The sequence below is a fragment of the Peromyscus leucopus genome, chromosome X (genome assembly GCF_004664715.2).
Source record: "Peromyscus leucopus breed LL Stock chromosome X, UCI_PerLeu_2.1, whole genome shotgun sequence".
Classification (NCBI taxonomy): domain Eukaryota; kingdom Metazoa; phylum Chordata; class Mammalia; order Rodentia; family Cricetidae; genus Peromyscus; species Peromyscus leucopus.
This window is the reverse complement of record NC_051083.1, coordinates 113,339,632-113,360,299: the sequence shown is the minus strand read 5'-3', so window position 1 is coordinate 113,360,299 and position 20,668 is coordinate 113,339,632. Positions and strand designations below refer to the sequence as shown.

At 47.4% G+C, this 20,668-nt stretch overlaps 1 protein-coding gene across 1 annotated transcript; it reads left to right on the top strand.

Annotated features, from left to right (window-relative positions):
• The first annotated feature begins 11,775 nt into the window (after positions 1–11,775).
• Apln (apelin) lies at positions 11,776–19,624 on the top strand. The gene is made up of 3 exons (XM_028887369.2): positions 11,776–12,242; positions 18,014–18,185; positions 18,827–19,624. The coding sequence occupies exons 1-2, from the start codon at positions 12,176–12,178 to the stop codon at positions 18,178–18,180; spliced, it is 234 nt and encodes a 77-aa protein (XP_028743202.1). The 5' UTR covers positions 11,776–12,175; the 3' UTR covers positions 18,181–18,185; positions 18,827–19,624.
• Positions 19,625–20,668: the final 1,044 nt, after the last annotated feature.

The window sequence follows — 20,668 nt, the reverse complement described above, 5'->3', positions numbered from 1 at the left end:
GACAGAATGTCTGCCCTTATTCAGTGTTTTACTGGAAATTCCAGCTAGTGCAATAAAGCAAGAAAGTAAAATGGAAAGCATTCAAATAGGAGAGGAAGCGGTATCTCTCTTTATTTGCTGGTGACAATCACTTCTGTTAACTATAAGAATATCTCTTAGAAATCTACCAGGACTATTAAACTATTTTAGCAAAGAGTTTTGGATACAAGATCAATATACATATATCAGTTTTATTTCTATTTACAAGCCTCAAACAATGAAATGTTAAAATTTAAAATAATATCATTTATAATTTAATAGGGAGAAGAATATACTTTTCAATAAATGATGCTAGGACAAATGAATATCCAAATCACCCTACTTTATACATAAAATTAACTCAAAATAGATCATAGATCTAAACACAAGAGGAAAGTCTATATAATTGTTAGAAAGAAATATAAGAATAAATCTGTGTGTCTTTGTATTAGGCAACTGTTTCTTAGATAAGATACCAAAAGCACACATGCCATCAAGAAAAATGTAGACAAATTGAAATTTATCAAAATTAAAAACTTTTGGGCATGAAAAATGTGAGAAGACAATGTATCAAATAGAAGAAATTATTTGGAAATTATCTGATAAACGTCTTCTATCCATTCTGTATAAAGAACTTCTCACTGGGTTGATAAAGTGCTTGACATGCAAAATGTAGACCTAAGTTTGATTCCCAGAACCTATGTTTAAAAAAAAAGTCTAGACATAGGTCAAGTGGCAGTGGTGCACACCTTTAATCCCAGCACTCGGGAGGCAGAGCCAGGCGGATCTCTGTGAGATCCCAGCGTGGTCCAAGATAGGCACCAAAACTACACAGAGAAAACCAAAAAAAAAAAAAAAGACATCTTTATTGTATGACTCAGTTCATATGAGATGCTCAGAAGTGGTAAATCTACAGAGACAGTAAATTGGTGGTTTCTAGAGGCTGAAGGAAGAGCATAATAAAGAGTGATGGGTGATGGGTATGGATGGAGATTTCTTTTAGGATGATGAAAATATTTTAATATTAGATTATGGTGATAGTTCCCCACCTTTGTAGGTACATTAACAACCACTAAATTTTACATTTTCAATGAGTAAGTTTCATGCATATGAATTATATCTCAATATACTTAACCCAGCTATAAGAAAACTAGCCAATAAAATATGTACTAAATATTTGAACATACAGCTTAACAAGTATGGTGATGTAAATGTGAAACTTAATCTATAGACTCATCTGAACACTTGCTCTCTAATTGATGGTATTGTTTTGGGAGTTTGTGAGCCCTTTAGAAGGTGGGGCTTTGCTGGAAGAAGTGAGTCATGGTGGGGCAAACCTTGAGGTATAATATAGCCTGTCTCACTTCCTGTTTAATCTCTGTATCCTGTCTCAAACATGAGGAGTCCAAAGCTCCCATTCCCACTGCCATGGAGCCACCTGCTGTGATGCCTTCCCATTGTGTTGGGCTATATATCCCCTTGAACCATAAACCAAAATAAAACCATCATCCCTCACATTGCTGTTGTCAAGCATTTGATCATAACAACAAGAAAAGTAACTAACATAAAATTGGTACTCAGAAGTAGGGTAGTTGCTGTGAATAACCTGGGTGATTCATAGGCCTTGGGAATTGGTTTGTGGGAGAAATGTAGAAGAATTTGTGACTGCAGGCTAAAGAAGGCTTGAAATGTTGCAAGCAGAACTTAATGGGCCATTCTGATGGGATTTCAGAAGACTGAATGCCAATAAAAATGTGGACAGCGAAGATTGGTTTCATGAGGTTTTAGAAGGGAACATGGACTTCATTAGAAATAGGACTAGAAGCCATTCATATTATATTCTGGCAAGGAATCCAGCTGTGTTCTCCATATGTCCTAAAACCTTGAATGAGGCTGAATTCAAAAGTAATTGATTTCCTTGGGGGAATACATTTCAAGAGAGCTTTGTATTAACGGTGTAGCACAGTTACTGCTCACTGCCCTTAGTCAGGTTTGTAATGAGAGGGAGCAGAAAGTGAAGCAGAAAGATATCTAAATATGCAGTTTGGTGCGGAAAGGAAGATAAACACAGTTAAAGTTGCAAATAGAGGGCAGGTTCAGACATAGCTGCTGTAATTATTGAAGAGGTTGATGCAACTGAGGAGAGACCTCACATCCAGCACTGGAATGCTAGGAAAGGTGACTGCTACAGTCATGGCAGGTTCCAGGGTGTAACAGTGTAAACCCATTTGAAAAATCTCTTTATCCAGAGACTAGTACATGAATGTCCACAGCAGTTTTATCTGTAAACATTAAAAAATAATAAATCTCCATCAACAGGCATATGGATGAACAAAGTATGGTGGAAAACTTCAGAAATTAAAATTATGCTGCCATTAATATGTACAACAGCATGAATGAATTTCAAAAACTATTTCATTGTATGAAAGAAATCAACAATAAGGACAATGCATATTGTTTTGTTTCATTTTTAAAATCTCAGAAAATGTCAACTTTATAGTAATGGAAAAAGACCAGTAGTTTCATGATGTCATGGGAGAAGAGAGAGGCTTAAAGGAGGGATTTGAAGGGACAGAAGGAAGCTTTAGGGAACGATGGAAACTTGATGATGGTGATGGTTTTATATGGTGCTCTAGTTTGTGTTCTATTGCTGTGATAAACATCATAACCAAAAGCAACTTGGGGAGAAAAAGGTTTATTTGATGTTACAACTACCTGGTCACAGTTCATTACTGATGGGTGTCAGGGCAGGAACCCAAAGTAGGAACCTCCAGAAGGAACTGAAGAAGACACTACGATGGAATTCTGCTTACTGGCTTGCTCTCTAATGGCTTACTCATACAATCCCAGACCACCTGTCCATGTAGTTGGGCACTCCCACATCAGTTATCTATCAAGAAGATGCCCCCAAAGACTTGCTCACAGGCGAGTCTGATGGAGACAATTCCTCAACTGAAGCTTCCTCTTCTTAGATGCCTTTAGCTTGTGTCAAACTGACGCACATGAACTCACATGAAGAATTAGTAAATTGTGCACTTTGTATACCATAATTATATAAATTATTGTATGTCAATTGTATCTCAATAATACCATATATAAAAGAGGAGGAAGTCTTTGGGAAGATCCTTTCAAGCTCTGATTCTGTGGTACCTATTGGAAGAAATTACCCTGACCTCTTCTACTGAAATATGTTTTTCCTGGGATATCTAAATCAGTGAGACAAAGCTAGGAATATGGCTTGGATTATGCAGACATGTCTCTGCCCACCTCTCTGGGGCTGCATAGGCCAGGGGACAGAACAGGAAAGCACACTATCAAGCAAGTGGGAAGACATCCAGGTTGGAGGAGGAAATTGGGGAAATGACAGCCTAATGAGCACCGCTCTTTCCAATTTCTTTAAGTATATGATTCAGAGGATCAGCTCGCTGGGCATTCCAGACCAGTGAGACATCTCAGAGCTGTGAATATATAGATATCCCAGGGGAGAAAACAATGGAAGACAAGATGGAAATGAGAAACGGCCCTTTAAGGTCTCCAGACCCAAATGCAAGCAGCTAAGAGGATATGGAGGAAGAGGTGGAAGTGTCCCTTCCCTGCAGGAAAGGAGATTATGACTTGATAGGGTCTGGGGAAATCAAATGGAAGAAACCAAACCTGGAATGTTGAGCCTCTAGGGATGCCTCAGATGGATGTGCTACAGGAGCAAGGGGAAGGAGGTGAATACCCTCCCTGCTTGTTCGCAGTGAAAGCCAAGAAGGCATGGAAGTAGAATGCAAAACCAAGAGAAATGCTTCAAAGTCGTTTGTCAGCTGGGCAATGCCTTAAGCCAGTGCCATGGCTGATGGATCACTTAATGGGAAGCACCACAAAGACAGAATTAGCCCAGAATGCTGTCACCCTATCCTCAACCTGACCCGATCAGATGTTTTAAAAGAAGACATTAAAAACCCTAAATATTTGAGATGGCTCCAGGCAATATGCAGCTGAGAATGCCCTTTTCTTTTTGATTTGGAGGGTGATTGATAAGTTATGAGCATTAAGCCTGAAAGCATGGGAATTGGATGTTCTTGTAACTGTCTCTTCTATGGCAGAACCTCAGTTCCAACTCTGTTTCTCCTGCATTCCCGAAGACCTGAGCAGTTCATGTCTCACTCATGGGAATGGTTAGTTACATTAACTGGTGTCCTGATTCCTTGAACTGGGAAAGTAACTCTCGGTTTACAAAGTCCTTTCCCCTCCATTTCTAGGGAGGGGCTATACTACTGAGCTATATCGCCAGTCCACCTCACATTTCTCATTTGAATTCTTACTGAATCCAGTAAGATAGGCACGTTTCCTTACTTTTTAGAAGAATTTGAGGTACCAAAACACAGATGCTCTGACTCATTCATTCATTGCTCATTATATATTCATTCAGAAAGCAATTGAATAAATACTTAGTACTTGTCAAATGCCAACTAGATACTGAGGACAGTCATAAAAGAAGACAGTCCCAGACTCTGCCCCTGAGGAGCTGAAAGATGACCTCATCATCTCTCTGTCTTTGATGCTATTATTAAGTACACAACCCAGCTGGCCATAGACCCAACACCCAGTCCCCAACAGTCATTGCCCTGGCTCAGCACACCACCTTTCCAGATTCAAGATCATATAATACCTTGTCTAATTCAAGTCTTGATAACAGCCAGCAATGCAAGATGAAGAAAGGTTTGCTCGCACATGGGACCTTGGAGATAAACCTGCTATTTTGGGTGTGGCCCTCCAAGCTCAAGTGGGCCTTGCTTGGTGAGGAAAGAATTCCCATGCCTCCCCTGGGTACCAGAGTATTTATAGACCTAGGGGAGAGGAAGGATGGAGGCTCCTGGGAGACGTCATAGAGGATGTAGAGAGGAAATGAAACTGCTCTAAAAGACAAACAAGAGGAGCAGGGATCTCTGTGGCTCTGGGAGAGGCAGGATCAGAAGGAATCAGACAGGATGTAGGGGAAAAAAGCACACCTTGGTGTGGCTTAGGCTAGGGTCATGGGGTCAGGGCTGAGGTGGAGCTCTTCTTGGAGGATCCTTCTTAGAACCTATTGAGTTGTTAAGAATGAACTCTTCAAAGACAATTGAGATATGGTAGACTATCTGAATCCCATTGGCACAAGGTTTTTCAGAAATAGTTGTTAGTCAAGTGAGATATATCTGTGGGAACCTATGGTTCCTCCTTAATATATTAAACAACCTGAGAATGAACATAGTTTTTGAGGAATTTGGAAGAAGCATGTAGTGGAAGTGGATTGAATGTTCCCAGGGGGTGTGGAGCCAATTTGAAAGTGGCTAAAAAGGCACCTGTAGAAGGAATTAGCATGGACCAGCACTAGTAAATGCCGAGGATGGGACTAGAAGTCATGACACTGTTCTGGATGGTGGGATGCTGTATGGATGTTTTATTAGTTATTTGTCTTGTTGCTATGACAAAATATCTGACAAAAGAAATGTAAAGAAAAAGGGTTATTTGTGTTGATGTTTGAAGGTATAGTTAGTTCATCGTGGTAGAGCAGTCTTGTCTTTTTAGAGAAGATTCATTCATTGTGTGTGCGCCCCCCCCCAATCTAAATGTATTTGAATGTGTATGTAGTATGGGTGCACGTGCCTATGTGTTTGCTTAGAGGCCAGAAGAGAGCACCGAATGTCCTCTTCTACCATTCTCTGCCTAGTTCTTTGAGGCAGGGTCTTTCCCTGAACCTTGTGCTTTCTTTTGCGTGCCAGAAACCAGCATGCTCCAGTGACCCTCTAGTCTCTGCCCCCTTTATAGCTGAGGTTACAGGAGTATTCAGGAGGCTTGGCTTCTTACCTGGGTTTTGAGATATGAACTCTAGTCCTCATGACTGGGCAGGAAGAACTCAACTGTTGAGCCATCTCTCCACCTCAGTTCACTTTCTCATTTATGATTAATCCAGAATCCCAGCCACCTTCGTTTAGGGTGGGTCTTCCCATCTATTAGCCTAATATAGATAGTCTTTCCTAGTCAATACCCAGAAGTTTTTTTCCATGGTGATCCTAATTCCCATCCAGTTGACAATCAAGGTTAATCACAGCAAAAGGTTAGTATTTTAATCTGTGTGGTTGGGAAAAGGGTTCGGATGAAAGACAAGATCTCATTCTGTGGCCAGGGATAGGTGATGATAAGGAGGGATTGGGGCACAAGACTAGGGCAAGAATCATATGGCTAGTTGAAGAAGAAATAATGGGAAAAAAATCCTTGAAATCTCAACAATATGGCTACTTCCTCTGAATGGTAATTAGGTTCTTCTGATTCACATTTCAGGCCAGGCTCCATATACTTATTGTATTTTAAAAATGACTGGAAGGAGTCACGCCATACAACAGGGCCCACATGGGAGGTTTATTGAGGGGAGGGGAGGGGAGGAGAGGGGAAGGAAGGAGCAGAGACCGGTCTCCCCAGGACTAGGACGAGAGTGAAGGAAGAGAAAGAGAAAAAGACAGGAGCCAGCCAGGGCCTGCCTTTTATAAAGGAGTGTAGCAAAGGCACACGGGGCGCTCTTAGTGGCTGCAGCTGAGGATGTATCCTGTCAGGACCCTAAGGGCAAGCCAGTACAGATGCCTCAATGCTAACACTTATTATTCTCTTCTCCATTCTGTGCTTTTATACCTCATACGGGAAAGTTAACTCTTTAGCGTCTGCCATGGTATGGCAAGCACTGTGGTAGTCACTCTGGTGGAAAAGAGCCCAACTGTCATCTGTAGAACACCCCCCCCCAAAAAAAAAAACAAACCCAGGTGTTTGGACACTAGACAACGAAAAATCACATTCTTTATTTGTGCTTGAGCAAGTGAAGTTAGTTTGTCATGGATCCAGTTAGCAAGGCATCAGCTAACAGCTGACCTCTTAGGTTTGCCCATCAGGTTTCGATTAAGCAGCTCTAGAGATGGGGAGATTTGATGCTCTTCTTAAATGCCTTAAAAGCAATAACAAACAAACAAACAAACAAACAAACAGGAAATAGTGCCATTGCTGCTGAACTCGGCTAGCAAATTTTGTTATGTCTTAGGGGACAAGTTGGGTGAGCAACATTGGCTGGAGAAGGACTGGCCTGTGGACTGAGAGCCCCGTGTCTAACCACAGCCACTGGGAACTGCTCTGCACGTGCCCTCTTAGATCAGTGTTGGAAAGGTACAGAGGAAAAGCAAGGATGGGAGTTCATGGGCCCCAATCCTGAATTTGCACCAGTTGGGCGCACGCCACTTTTCCTTCCTGGGCCTCAGTTTTTCTATCTGCATAATGAGGGGGGTTGGAATTCTTGTTATTATGAAATGTCTCTGGTTGCTGCTGGTCAGGCTTGTCATTACCCAGATGACCTCTCTACTCACTCACTCCATTATTTGCATTGCTCCAGTAAAAAGTAACCACTGTCCAATTGGGGTTGAAGGTAGTCACGTCTTTGAATATTTCTGTTAACTGTTGGTGTTGACTCATCTAAAATCCTGTGGGCAAGTTGTGATGATTTTGCCTAAAATAAGGACTCTTGGTATGTCTCAAACCTAGAATGATGATTAGTGTGATCATACATACAATTCTTTCATTCAGTGAACAGTCTCTGAGAATTGACTTTGGGTAACAGTATTGCTGGAGAGAAGACAAAAATGAGTAAGACACAGTCTTACTACCTTATATTGCTATATACACATCTATGAGAGTACGTAACAATATACAGTGCTCACCTCACTATGAAAACTGAGCCTTGTTCGAAGTACTTCATAGATTCTGATTCATTTAAACCTTCCAAAAGCCTAGGGAGCCAGTGCCAGGGTAGCCTGCTTTCCACATAAGGCAGTGAAGGCTCAGAAAAGGTTAATGCTTCGTCCAAAGTTAGTCATTTAGTAAGTGACAGGGCTGCTACAGTGGCCCTGTGTGTTTTCCCACTATGCTTCATTACTTCCTAATTCAAGAGAGTATGACTTAGATGTGAGAGGCTCAAATCAAGCAATATATGGACCCAAGAAGTGGAAAATTGCCTCTTGATGCCCAGTAACAGGAGAGTATGGGCTCTGAGGTTCGACAGACCTGAGGAAATGGTTTGACCTCTGTTAGCCTTAGGTGACTCATCGATGAAGTGGAGCTGATAAAGAATCAGCCCTGCTTCACAGATGGAAGGATTAAATAACTTCATATATTTAGCACACTCAGGATGGTGCTTAACCCATAGTACTTGTATAGTAAACTTTTAGCTATTATGTTATCCTCATCTATGGGGACAGGTGGAGAGGAATGGGCTGCAACAGGATTGCATTCTGAGGCTTCAGTGGATGAACTTTGAGTTGAAAGTTGATTTTTGAAACCAAGCTAGCTCTGGTTAGAAAAAAAATGTAAAATTAAAGTCACTAGGGAGTCTCCTTGCTTGACAAGGTAGAGTTTGATTTTCCCTGGTCAGGGGGGGGGGATGGGGGTGGGGCGGGGGGCATTGGCTCCCAAAAGCTCTGTTAGAATGAACTTCGTACCTGGAAAGCATAACCTTAAGTCACTATCACACTTGACTCCCTAGATCAGTTGGATTCATCAGATTAGCCCTCCAAAGTATCAGTGCTCCGAGGCAATGAGATAACGATCAGTTTGCTGGCTATTAAGAAGACAGATGTGGAGGAAGCAGGGCAAAGACAGAGCCCTTCCTACCTGACCAGTTCCAGGAGGCCAGAGGCCAGACTCCAAGGTGGGGATGGGGGTAGGTCAGGCAAAGGAGGAACTTACGTTCCATGTGCACCTACTATAGAGGGAGACTTGCTAAGTACTTTATGTGCATTATCTCACTGAGCTGCCCAACTATAACTCTTTGTTCCTGCTGCTATAACAAAATGTCAGAGGCAGGGTAATTTGTGTACAGTAGAAATATATTTCTCACAGTTGTAAAGGCTGGGCAGTTCAAGATCAAAGCACCAACAGGTTTTAGCGTCTGGTGACAGCTTCCAAACTCTTTTTGCTTTCAATATGTCACTTCGAGGAGGCAGATCTCTGAGTTCGAGGCCAGTCTGGACTACAGTGCGAGTTCCATGACAACCAGGGCTATCCCAGAATAAAAAAGAAAAAGAACATCGGATTATTTCCTTCAACTTCCTTTATAAGAGCTCCAATCCACTCATGAGGATGGAACCCTCATGAATTAATCACCTTCTAAAAGGCTCCCCTTAATACTATCATCTGGGTTTAGTTCCAGCATCTGAGTTTAAAGGGATATATACCTGGATTGTGTAGAAGCAGCTCCGAAGCCTTAGAGGGGATAAATAAGGCACCTGGAGCCACACAGCTAATGTGGGTACTGAGGGGCAGAATTTAAAATAGTTTACTAAAATCTGAGGTTTAAAAAACAATAAACTCATAGTACGTAGAGGTAGATAAGTCAATTGGACAGCTAAATAGCTGATGATGTAATGACATATGACTCTTGAACTGTATAACTTAGTGTTTGTGTAGGTACTAATGACATGCTGGTCTCACAGAGGTCAACCATCTCATCTCTTTCCCAACAATACAGACACCGAGTTGTGCCCCTGCCCCTGCCTCAGAGTGTCCCTCACATGGATGGAAACTATGTCTTGTCAACGGTCCAAAGGCTACCTCCTCAGCAATGCGCTCAAACACATGCAACTTGAGAATGAAGATTACCTACTAGGAAAGATGGGCACTAGGAAAAGGAAGAATGAGTGGGTTTTATTAGGAGCCATCCAGTAGAACTTTCTGTGGGAAATGAAGGTCTTGTTCTATGTCTAGTCCAGTAGCCACTGGCCATGCATGTATGGCCAGAGCAACTGAAGTATGGCCAATATGACGAAGGAAGTGAAAATTTAATTTATTTAGAATGTGGTTAGTAGCTATCATATTGGAAAGCACTACCCTAACCCTCAGCAATAGCCATGTACATTCTAGCAAACATGCAATTAAATATGAAAATTTCTATTAGGCTTTGAGGGGCACATATTTGGGTATGCACAGGCTTGCTCAGTCAAGAAATGGGGCAGTAAGTTTCCTAAAAAAAAGACTCTGTAAGGTCTTATTCCCAGTAGGCACAGTGCCTTCAGGCACATGATTTCATTTATTCCTATAGCACCCTGAAGTGGGGAGGGCAGAGATCCTTGCCACAAGATCCAGTAAGTCTGGGTAAGGGCAGCAATGGCCTACAGCAGATATGTCTAGAGGACAATGTTTCTTCTTCTCACTGAACTAATCTTTCTGGTAGGAAAGCACAAAAGAATGAATGAGCCACGCTGCCTGCTCACAGCTTGGTCCCTCGGATGAAGAGAGATGCTTTCCTTCCTGGTGCCTCTCATCAACGTGTTCAGTTGGCTTGCAGGCCATTATCAAGAACCCTGTCTTCCCCACATCCGGCTTCCTTGATTTCTTTGAATCGTTTACTCATATATTCAAAATCACATATTCAGAAGCACCAGCTATCTCCGAGGCACCGTCCTGGTCTGGAGCTGCATTTGTAAGGAAGACAAAGGTCATTTTGTTGTGGACAGTTTTGGCGAAGGGAGACTGACAAAGTGTATGCCTTCGAATTTTGGAACATTTCAAAGACATTTCATCGTATATACCATGGGTTTTCGCATCCTCTGTGGTACATATAGATACATGCGTTTGGATGTACACTTGGAACAAACTGCCCGGCTCGATGCAAGGTGGAAACACCTTTTGATTCAGTCTTTTAACATGTGTTGAGTGCCACCTATGTGCAGAGAATGATATTGGGGAGTTTGGAGAGATCCAGAAGATTTGAGACCATACGGGGTTCCCAGTCTGAGGAAAGAAGAGGTGCATTTCTTTGGGAACCCCCAGGCTGCAAAAGAAGCTAAGAGTCCAGAGTAGAAAGGCAACCGACCCCAGGGCCCTTTTATAATGGGGATTCCCAGTTGAATGTAAAAGAAATCCAGCTGAGTTTGGAAGGAGCTGGGAGGCCCCTCTCCACAATGAGACAAAACTAGGTAGGGGACAGCTCCAAGCGACAAGAACAGGAACATGACAGTACCTGCAGAATGTCTCCCAACAGTGAACCAGGAGGCAGCATCTCCACAGGACGAGTTGGGGCACAGGGACAGAAGGACGCCTTTTAGATTGGGTGGGATTTTGAGGTTTTGCTGCGCGCATGAAGAGCTCACTCACGGGGCCAGTCTAGGTAGAGGGTACTTGCTGGGAGGCAGCAGGAGAAATAAGGGTGGTAGGCAGTTACCCAAGTCTTATGCACAACCTAGGCAATCACCTCCAATTTAATTCAGTTGAAGACGCAGAGGAGAAAGGAGGCGGAGTCAGGGAAGATCTTGAGTAAATCCCCTACTTGAGACTACAGAGCGACAAGGGGGAAAATAACATGATCAGGGTCAGAAATGGATTGGGGTGTAGTGGAAATCCCAAACAGGGTCCTCCTCCAAATGCCCAGGTATCCTAACAGCTGTTAAGGAAACCAGGTGAGAAAGGGTTAAGTGTGGCCCTCCATTGATCCAAATGCTTCCTGTGTTTGAAATCCTTCAGGTCCCTACAAACCCTTTGGACCCCGGCCAGGCAGGCATTGTCCGGGGACCGGTTGTGGGTTGTCCGAGCAGTCGCTCAGCCTTTGTTGTGGGGCCACCTCGGGGTTCCCTCTCGCGTCCTGGATAGGGCTGCAGCGTGCTTGCCGGGAGGGGGGCGGTGCGGGAGGCTCGCTCCCTCTCCCTCTTCCTGCTCTTCCCCCCCCCCCGCCCCCGGCCCTCCCGATGACCACATGACCAAGTGGGCTCACGGCCAAACCACAAGCTACAAAATGCAGCCCCCGAAGTGAGCGGGGAAGCATTCTCTCCAGCAGCCTGGACCAACGGGTAGTTGCGAGTAGCGGAGCAAGCACAGCCGGCCACTTGGAGAGTTTTTGCCGCTGTCCCAGAGCCACCTAGGCCAGCTTCGCGGCGCTACCCCGCGGAGGCAGAGGAGGCGGCTGCAGAGCAGAGGCGGCGAGCAGGCGCGGGGCCAGCAGCGAGCGGCACTGCTGGGGAGCGCACCCTCCCGCGGTCCGGGAGCCACGCGAACTCCGTGCCCGCACGCGCCAGCCCCGGCTCGCGCCTTTCTCAGCGTCCGGGGTGCCCGGCCTCTCCGCCCAGCTTCGGCTCTTCAGGGCCGCTGCAGACCGAGTTGCAGCATGAATCTGCGACTCTGCGTGCAGGCGCTGCTGCTGCTCTGGCTCTCCTTGACTGCTGTGTGTGGAGGTGAGTGCGTGCCCTCCCGCTAGCCCGGGCTTCCTCCGGGACTCTCTGGAGCTGCAGCCTGCGCTCTCCTCTCTTTCTGCCCCACTCGCGCTCTTCCCGCCTCCCTGAAAGCCCGGCGCGAGTCTTGCAGGCGCAGCCACGCGCCAGCCACACTGGGAGGCCAATTGACAGGGCATCCAGGGCCAGGGGGCGACATGCTATGTTGGTACTGCTTCATCATCGGACCGTCCGGGGTTCGCTATTATCGCGTACATCACCACTTGGCCCCTCCTGAATGCCCTTCGCAGTTTAAGGCTCTCAGGGCTACAGACCCAGTGTCCTGCACCCTGCACCCCACGTGGTGCCGGGGAGGAGGATGGGGGCATGTCCAGCTCACCTCGTGGATCAGCGGAGGCGACTGACCTGAGCCAGTAGCCAGCGCTCCACGTTCAAGGTCTCTGGGTCTTGTAGTTTAGGGGCTGCTGGCAAGTTCAGGGGCTCAAGCGGCTGGGGATGATGTGCCAACATGTAGACGTGACACTTGTTGCATAGTCAGGAGCACGCTGCGGGGGCGGGGGCTACCGCAGTGGCTAGTGGATCCCAGCTGTTGCTCCTTCCAGCCTCTGTGTAAGCAGAGGCAGCCTACTTCGGCAGATCTGGACTGGACAGGGTCAGGCTGGTCTCCTCCTGTACTCCCAAGGTCCTGGATGATCTTGTTCCCTGCTCCATTGTGGGACACCTGGCCCACAGCCTCCATCTCTCCAGAGACTTGCTTCTTCTATATTCTGGCTTCATCCTCCACTCTTGCCCCAGGTATAACTTTGGTCCCCTGGTTCCCCCCCCCCCCCGCCCCAGATACCAAACCAGCAAACACGGGCACTCCATGCAACTCAGGGAAGGGGACTCCCTTCACTTCCACATGGACCAGCCCTCCACCTGGAAATTCTTGGCACTGGAACTTGCTTGCCTACTTCGGGTCTTCAGTGTCCCGGGAGCCCCTGCCCAGGCTGCCTGTCCTCTGTGCGTCAGAGCTTCCTGAAGCTGCCAGCTCCCACCTTCAGCTGCCCCAGTCCTGTGATCTGGCTGTCACTGCAGCCTGCCTGGCACAGCAAAAAGGGAAGGTCAGGACCAGGTGGACAGTTGCCAGTGCCAGGGCTGGAGTCACAGGGGAGAGAGAGAGAGAGAGAGAGAGAGAGAGAGAGAGAGAGAGAGAGAGAGAGAGAGAGAGAGAGAGAGAGAGAGAGAGAGATAATGAGCGCAGGACAGTGGGCTTCCTAGAGGAAGAGCCCAGGAACTTACTTAGTTTGAACCCCTCCAGAACAGGAGGATGGCCTGCTGCCCGGGAGCCTCTGGGGTCCTGGCCAACTCTGCCTGCCTCTCTTTGTAGCCACCTCCTTTCTGTGTTCTTGTTCTTGGCATTGCCCTGCGCTCAGTACATTGTCAGGCTTCTCAGGAAAGCACACTGGCCTGATTGAGGCCTCCTGCCTCTAGGTAGCTGTCCAGTGGTCTCCTGAACGAGCCTAGCGCTGGGGCAGCCACCTCCTTGGGAAGAAGGGTGCCGACTTTCTCCCCAGCAACTCCTGCCGGTCAGGCAATGGCAGGAAGGTATGAATAAAGATACCACAGCAGCCTGGCCCTCCATCCTGGAGCTTACACAGTCAACACGGTTGGCAAGACAACCACACCTTCATAGTTTGACTTCAGGCAAATAGTCTGAGTGGTGCCTTTAGAGAACATGATTGGGTACAGAAAGGGTGCCCCAGAGGAGGCTGGACCACCTGGAGCTGCATACTTGCCCAGAGGGTGAGAGGAGGGTATAAGGGAGACTTAAGTTAGTAGACACTCAGTGAGCCCTTCAGGGTCTAGCGGTTGAGGTATTACTAGTAAAGGGGTGACCTGATTTCAAGGAAGTTAAGCAGGCTGCCGGAACACCTTGGGTTTCTGGTCCAGACCCTGAAACTTCTCGCTTTGTCTCGTCCTTTTACATTATGTCTTTTGCACACCCTAATGTGAGTTTAAGCATCACCCTTACATTTTATTTAAGACTAGCATTGGTGACTTCTAGAACTCCCACTATTTTCCTACCTCTTGATCACTCCTCGAGCCAAGGAGGGCACCTTCGTGGAGGTAGCCAGCAGCCAGAGCTTCAGGTATGCGCACTCTACTTCTCCTGTGTCCTGGTCTAGAAAGTGGAGCCCTAGAATAACCTTGTCCTTAGCACAGATTTGCACGAACTCTCCACAGCTAGAATCCCCAAAGTTTCAGGCTCAAAAACCATGCTTCCTCTTCTCTTCCGCTTTCTGTTCTGACTTGGAATGTTCACCTGCCTTCTCCCCTCCTCCAACTACACAGACTCCTCACCGCCTCCTGACCTGGGATACACTTTGCTCTTCTAAGTCTGAGAGTTTTTGAGTCCTGGCCAAGTGTCCCTTGGTCTCTGAGCACCGCTTTCTCTCTTTCTCCTCCCCCTTGGCAGCTTCTACTCCAGCATGCAGTGTAAGGACAGCTTACTGTACCCCTCCCACTGTGGAGGACATCACCGCTGCTCCATCTCCAGTTCTAAACTCTAGGCATTCTTGTAACCTGAACCAGACCTGTCAGCAGTAAAGTCCTAAGGCTAGTCAAGTGAAGGGCAGGCATTCCAGAGCCTGGTCCAGACAAGCAAAGGTGGCACTGGAAGACAGCCTAGTCTCGGAGAAGGTGGATATACAGTCAGAGTGTCTCATATCTCAGAGACACAAGCATTACTACAGAGCAGTGGACAGAGCCATCACTGGTGGGATCTCTAAAAGAGCCTAGGGGTGGGCTTTTAAAGCAGTCACTATGCAGACGAGACCCCGAACCAGAAGATAGCTGCTCCATTCCTGCTGAGGTCGGCATGTTCCTGAAAAGTTTCACAGATTCCTTTTTTTGTGTCTCAGCAGGGTTGCAGTTCAGGTTGCATGAAAATCGAATCCTGTTCTTCCCCTGGCTGCAATTCTCGGCTTGGAAATGCTGTTGCCTCACTCCTATGAACAAGGGCTCCAATCCTCTTGGCTTGAGATTCTCTGGGAAATAGCTCCTGCTTCCTTCTAAGCAGAAAATGAGTTGGAAGGGCATATTGAAGTGTACTGGGGTGTTCCCCATCTCTAAAGGGGAATGCCTTTTGTACAGCCAGGACCTCTGCAGTGATGAGAATCAACGGCCTCTAATTTGTTCTTTCAGACAGGACAAAGCCAGGGTTTCAGGTATCAGCTTATCTGAGTAGACTCTGCAGCAAAAGTAGGAAATGAGTGGGTGATGGGATCAGAGTGCAGGAGGAGCCCACAGACTTCCTGCGATGGGGAGGACAATGAGCTCCAACCCAATAGGATGGAAGAGGCCAAGCGGCTTCTGGGGTGGCCACTTTCCCAGGGTTGGCTGAGCTCAGGGTGGATCTCCTCTGCAGGTCTAGAGTCTAGACATCTTCCTGGCCTGAGTCCGAGCCACTGTCAGCATGCTGTTCATCCTGGCTCTTGACTTCCCTTCCTAGAGGGCCCTTCCCCCAGTCTTCTCTGACTGTCATAGGCACTTCCAGTCTGAGGCCATGAAGACATGGTGGGATGTGTGTGGTGTGTGTGATACTTTCTCCTTCCTGGAACTATCCATACCTATTTAACCCATGCTTGCTATACCTCTAGGGTACAATGGCCTGGACCGTTGTTCCAAATCCAGTAGTTGAAGGCATGGGCATGAGAACCAAGGTCTCACTTATTTAATGCCCCTAGGGTCCTTCTTCTATGTATGGCCATGTGCTGGACACAGTCCTTCAAAAGTGTCTGTGGTTCTGACTTCTCATCAGCATCACATAAGAATTACCCTCAAGGCTCAGGGTAAGCTTTGATGAGATCCTAAAACTTAGGACATCAGCTAGATCAACTGAAGGGGACCTAATAATGGTGCCCCCAGCCCCTTCACAGATGGTAGCAGGAGGGCAGCTCTAGATTAGTCCAACGGAAGCAGTCACTAACCCTTCTCATCATCATCATTCTTCTGTCTCCAGTGCACTAATATTTTTTAATCTCAGATCTCATGAATCATAGGTTTAGAGGCTCAGCTGACACATTGACACCCTTTAATCCTGAGCCCCGAAGTGTGGCAAGTCAACCCTTGTAAACCCCTGGGTCCTAATGGGCCTCATGGTTTTTCTTGGACAAAAATGGAAGGGTGTTGTAGGGATAGAGGGTGTGTGTGAGTGTGAGTGTGTGTGTGTGTGTGTGTGTGTGTGTGTGTGTGTGTGTGTATGTGCAGCAGGTGTGTTGCAGGGAGGTGTAGTGTGCTTGTCTGGCTCTGAGTGGAGAGAAAGAACAGCAGGTCTACAGTCTACTCAAAGAGGGCCAAAAGGACACACTTCACCCACTTTTGGCCCAAGAGGATGGTAAATGCCTGGAAATTATATGCAAGCTGAGAAAAACTTAGAAGATCCAAGGGGCCCAGGAAGAGTATGGGGATGTTGGAGGCAGGGAGGATTGTGGAAATTAGGGGTAGCCAGCTGGATGCTATGTGGAAACCGAGCCAGTGTGGGAATTTCTTGGTGGATGGCAATGAGACTCAAAGAACAGGGATATAGCTGAAGGCAAATCTGATGGTGTAGGGAACAGAGGCTGGTATTCATTATCATTGGCCTCAGGCACTGCTGTGTTTCTGAAGGCCACTCCCATACTGGGCATTGCATAAGCATCCTACTCATCTGCTCTTGCCCAGAACCATCTCATTCCTGCACACTGTCTTCTTCTAGTGTCCAATGGTGTCTCTGGGTACTAGCTCAGCTTTCCTGGCTGGACTTCTGGCGCTGTGAGAGCTGGCAAATGTGCCTTCTCCCTCATCTTTCCCAAGAACATCCTGCACAACTTGGATTCCATTAGGACTCAGTGGCATCAGATGACTTCTGCACTAAGCCAGATGTAGGCAGATGGAGTCAGGAGCCTGGAAGGGTATAATGGAAGCCAGGTGGAAAGAATTTGTATCACATTTTGAATAGCAGGTGTGATCTAGAATGGTAGATTGATGGGGTGGTGCCAACCCCAACAGCCTACCCCACTCCTGGTACATATGCATTCATTCACTTGTGCCATATTATTAGCCTCTAAATGTGGTCACAGGCTGAACAGACCCCACTGCAAAGCAGGCTGAGTCAACTATGTCCCAGCCACATCCACAAGGAAGCCTCAGGAGCAAGGAAAAGCCTCACCGATCCCTAACTGCTGCTGAGGTGTCCAAGAAGGACAGATGAGATCTTTAGCACACAGAAGTGGGTCACCCTGCCTGTCCAAGGATGTAAGCATAGGGAGTCATGCATTTGGTATTGCTTTGAAATATTGCAGCCAAGAAAAAAAAAAGGAATATGATTCCATTCAATAACTGTGACATCTTGGCATGGGTCCATGAAGGAGCTTCGTTGTGATGTTGTATGTCTGAAATGTTTGAAGTACACCAGCTTCACGGGTGCCGTAGGGATCATTGCCTGTGCACCCCAGCCAAGGATAGGCTTGATGTTGCAGAGTGCACCCCTAATCATGACATTTCCAAAGGAAGAGCTTGTTTGTGCCTCTCAGATACATGACATAACTGTCCAAAGAATATAAAATCAGTGACCTCAATGGCAAAACGGGAGGCTCTGCTTGCAGTGTACAAATGGCACATCTTTTCATCAGGGTCAAAAGAAAATTATGAAGGGCGCCACCTAGTGGAGAAGTTGCACTATTCCGTGGACTGTGGCCTCCTTTGCTGTCTCCATCCATCTTCCTGGCTAACCGATTCTCTCTTCTCCACAGTGCCACTGATGCTGCCTCCAGATGGGAAAGGGCTAGAAGAAGGCAACGTGCGCTACCTGGTGCAGCCCAGAGCTTCGAGGACTGCACCAGGGCCCTGGCAGGGAGGCAGGAGGAAATTCCGCAGACAGCGCCCCCGTCTCTCCCACAAGGGCCCCATGCCTTTCTGAATCAGGTATTAGATCCCCTTGTCAGTTGGTAGCACTAAAGGATATGGACAGCCTGCTATTGAAGGGCAGACACAGCAGGGGCTTAGAGCTTCCTGGGAGCTAGTAAAGTGCTTATCGAACTCCTCCATTTTATAGAAGAGGAGATTGTGGCCCAGAGAAGGGCTTAGCACTTGAGGCCAATCTCCTGACTCCCTCCCAAGAGCCGAGTTTTGTTTTCCTCCACCCTCCTGCCCGGGATTAGACAGGCTGGTGCCACTGAGAAGTTCTGGAAGTCTTAGCAGGCTTTGGCTGGAGAGGTGTGCGGAGGTCATGCCTACAGACATCCAGTGTGCACACTTCCCAGGGCCAGGGGCGAACGGGAAGACAGCAGAGAGCCTCGGGACTGTCAGGCAGGGGGCAGGAGAGCTTGGGTGGTAGTGTCCAGAGCTGCGAGAAGCAGAGAAGAGTGAAAGGTGGCCGGAGAGAGCAGGGACCCTGAGGCCTGGCTGGCTTCCCCTCCCACTGCAGCCGGAACTAAGGGGGATCATCTCTGTGTCTTGGGAGTAGGCGTTGAGTGGGTATGACTTCTAGTTCCTCTCTTTTCCTAGGGGGTTCCCTTGACCTAGTACATGTCTGTGACTTCTTTCTGGTCATTTTGTCTCCTTAGGATTGAAGGGTTCTGCAAGTGCTCGTCCGGTGCCATTCTCTCTACTCCACAGATTCGTTCTCTTCTCTGGAACTTTCACGTCTTGCACCTGTCCTAGCTGCCGATGGTCCCGGCTCTTCTCACCCACCAAGTTCCTCTAGTGGCATGGTCCCGCCCCTCATTTGGACGACTCCGTTTCTCTCACAAGGATCCATTTGGCCCATCTTCCTGGCCACTCCTTGGACTGCCGTTGGAGACCCTGCTTCTCCTCAGCCTGCTCCATGTTCTAGTCCCTATCCGTTGGCCTTAGCCTTCACCTGGCCCTTCCCTCTTCTCATTATCTTGGGAACTGGACAGGAACACTCCCTTCTTCAAGGGATTCCTTCATTCCTTCCAAACGCATTCACACTTTCTTGTCAATTAGACTTCTCACGTAAAACGGAGTACAGAGATGTGCAACAAGAGACTTTGGTTGAGAGGGATTGGGTGTTGGGATCCAGAGAAGGCGCCTTGGGGACACTGAAATGTGGGCATGGTGAAGGGCTGAGGAGAATAGCTGCCACGGCCTCTTTCTCAGCTCTCCCTGGCCCTGTCAGGGAAGAGGCAAAGGAGAGGGGCCCGTGAAGAATTTTGTCACTGTGTCTTCTCCCGTCCTCATTCTCTGCTCTGCAGCTAGTTCAGTCTCCAAGTCCCAAGGGGAGAGTGCTGAGCCTGACATGGTTCTCTTCTCTCCTGGGAGTAAAAGCTAACTAAGCAGCAGAGCTGTTTTTTTGCCAAAAAATAAAAAATAAAAATCACAGAAAGTCAGAGTCCAAAGGACCCTTGAAGATCACTTGCTTCCTTATGCAAAAGCTTGCACAAACAGGGGCCTGGAGAGGGGAGTGGCCTGCTTGGAGCCACTGCAGAGTCTCAGTGGGGACCAGGTCTCCCCGACTCCCACTTTAGGATATCCTTTTTCCTCTCGATGATGTCCTTTCAAAGCAAATGAAGTGCCTTTTGTTGGGCTTAGTGCAGAGGGTGGCTGGGAAGGACAGGAGGGAGGGAGAGGTAAGCCAGCTGTGAACTGCCCAGTGGGAGTATGGATCTGCCCCTCCCAGCCCAGCCTGGAAGATACCCTAAGTGGTGACATGTATGCCACACAGGCCAGGTCCCAGCCACAAGCCTGGGCTCAAGCTAATTTAATTGGGGTTCTCAGGCACTGAATCTATCATTGAGCCCCTGACCCTGGTTGTCATGATCTCCTCCTACGTAGACTGGACCCTTGTTCTTGTGGATTTGGGGGACGTGTCAGAGGATGGAGAAGGGGTAAGAAAGGAAGGAGAGAATGAAGAAAGGAGGAGAGATGGGAGGATGTGTACGTGGGGACTATCACTCCACTAAGAGGCCCCATATCTTTTTTTTTTTTTTTTTTTTTTTTTTTTTTTTTTTTCCGAGACAGGGTTTCTCTGCGTAGCTTTGCGCCTTTCCTGGATCTCGCTTTGTAGACCAGGCTGGCCTCGAACTCACAAAGATCCGCCTGCCTCTACCTCCCGAGTGCTGGGATTAAAGGCGTGCGCCACCACTGCCCAGCCGAGGCCCCATATCTTGCCAGGAGTCTTGCAGCCCTTCCTTGAAGGGAGACCCTCATCTTTTGCCTGAGCAGATGTTCTTCTCAGAGTCCTCCCAGGAGGGAGAAAAGACAAGACAGAAGCTTGATATTCACTTACATATGTGTAGGGCAGGGGGAGTCAGGACCCTCAAGCCCCATAGTAACCCCAAGATTGCCTATCCACCCCTCCCCAAAGCCTTTCCTTCCCATCTGCTGCTGCTAATGCTGTTGTTGCTGCTGCTGCTGCTACTGCTGCGCTTCAAAGCCCACCCTGG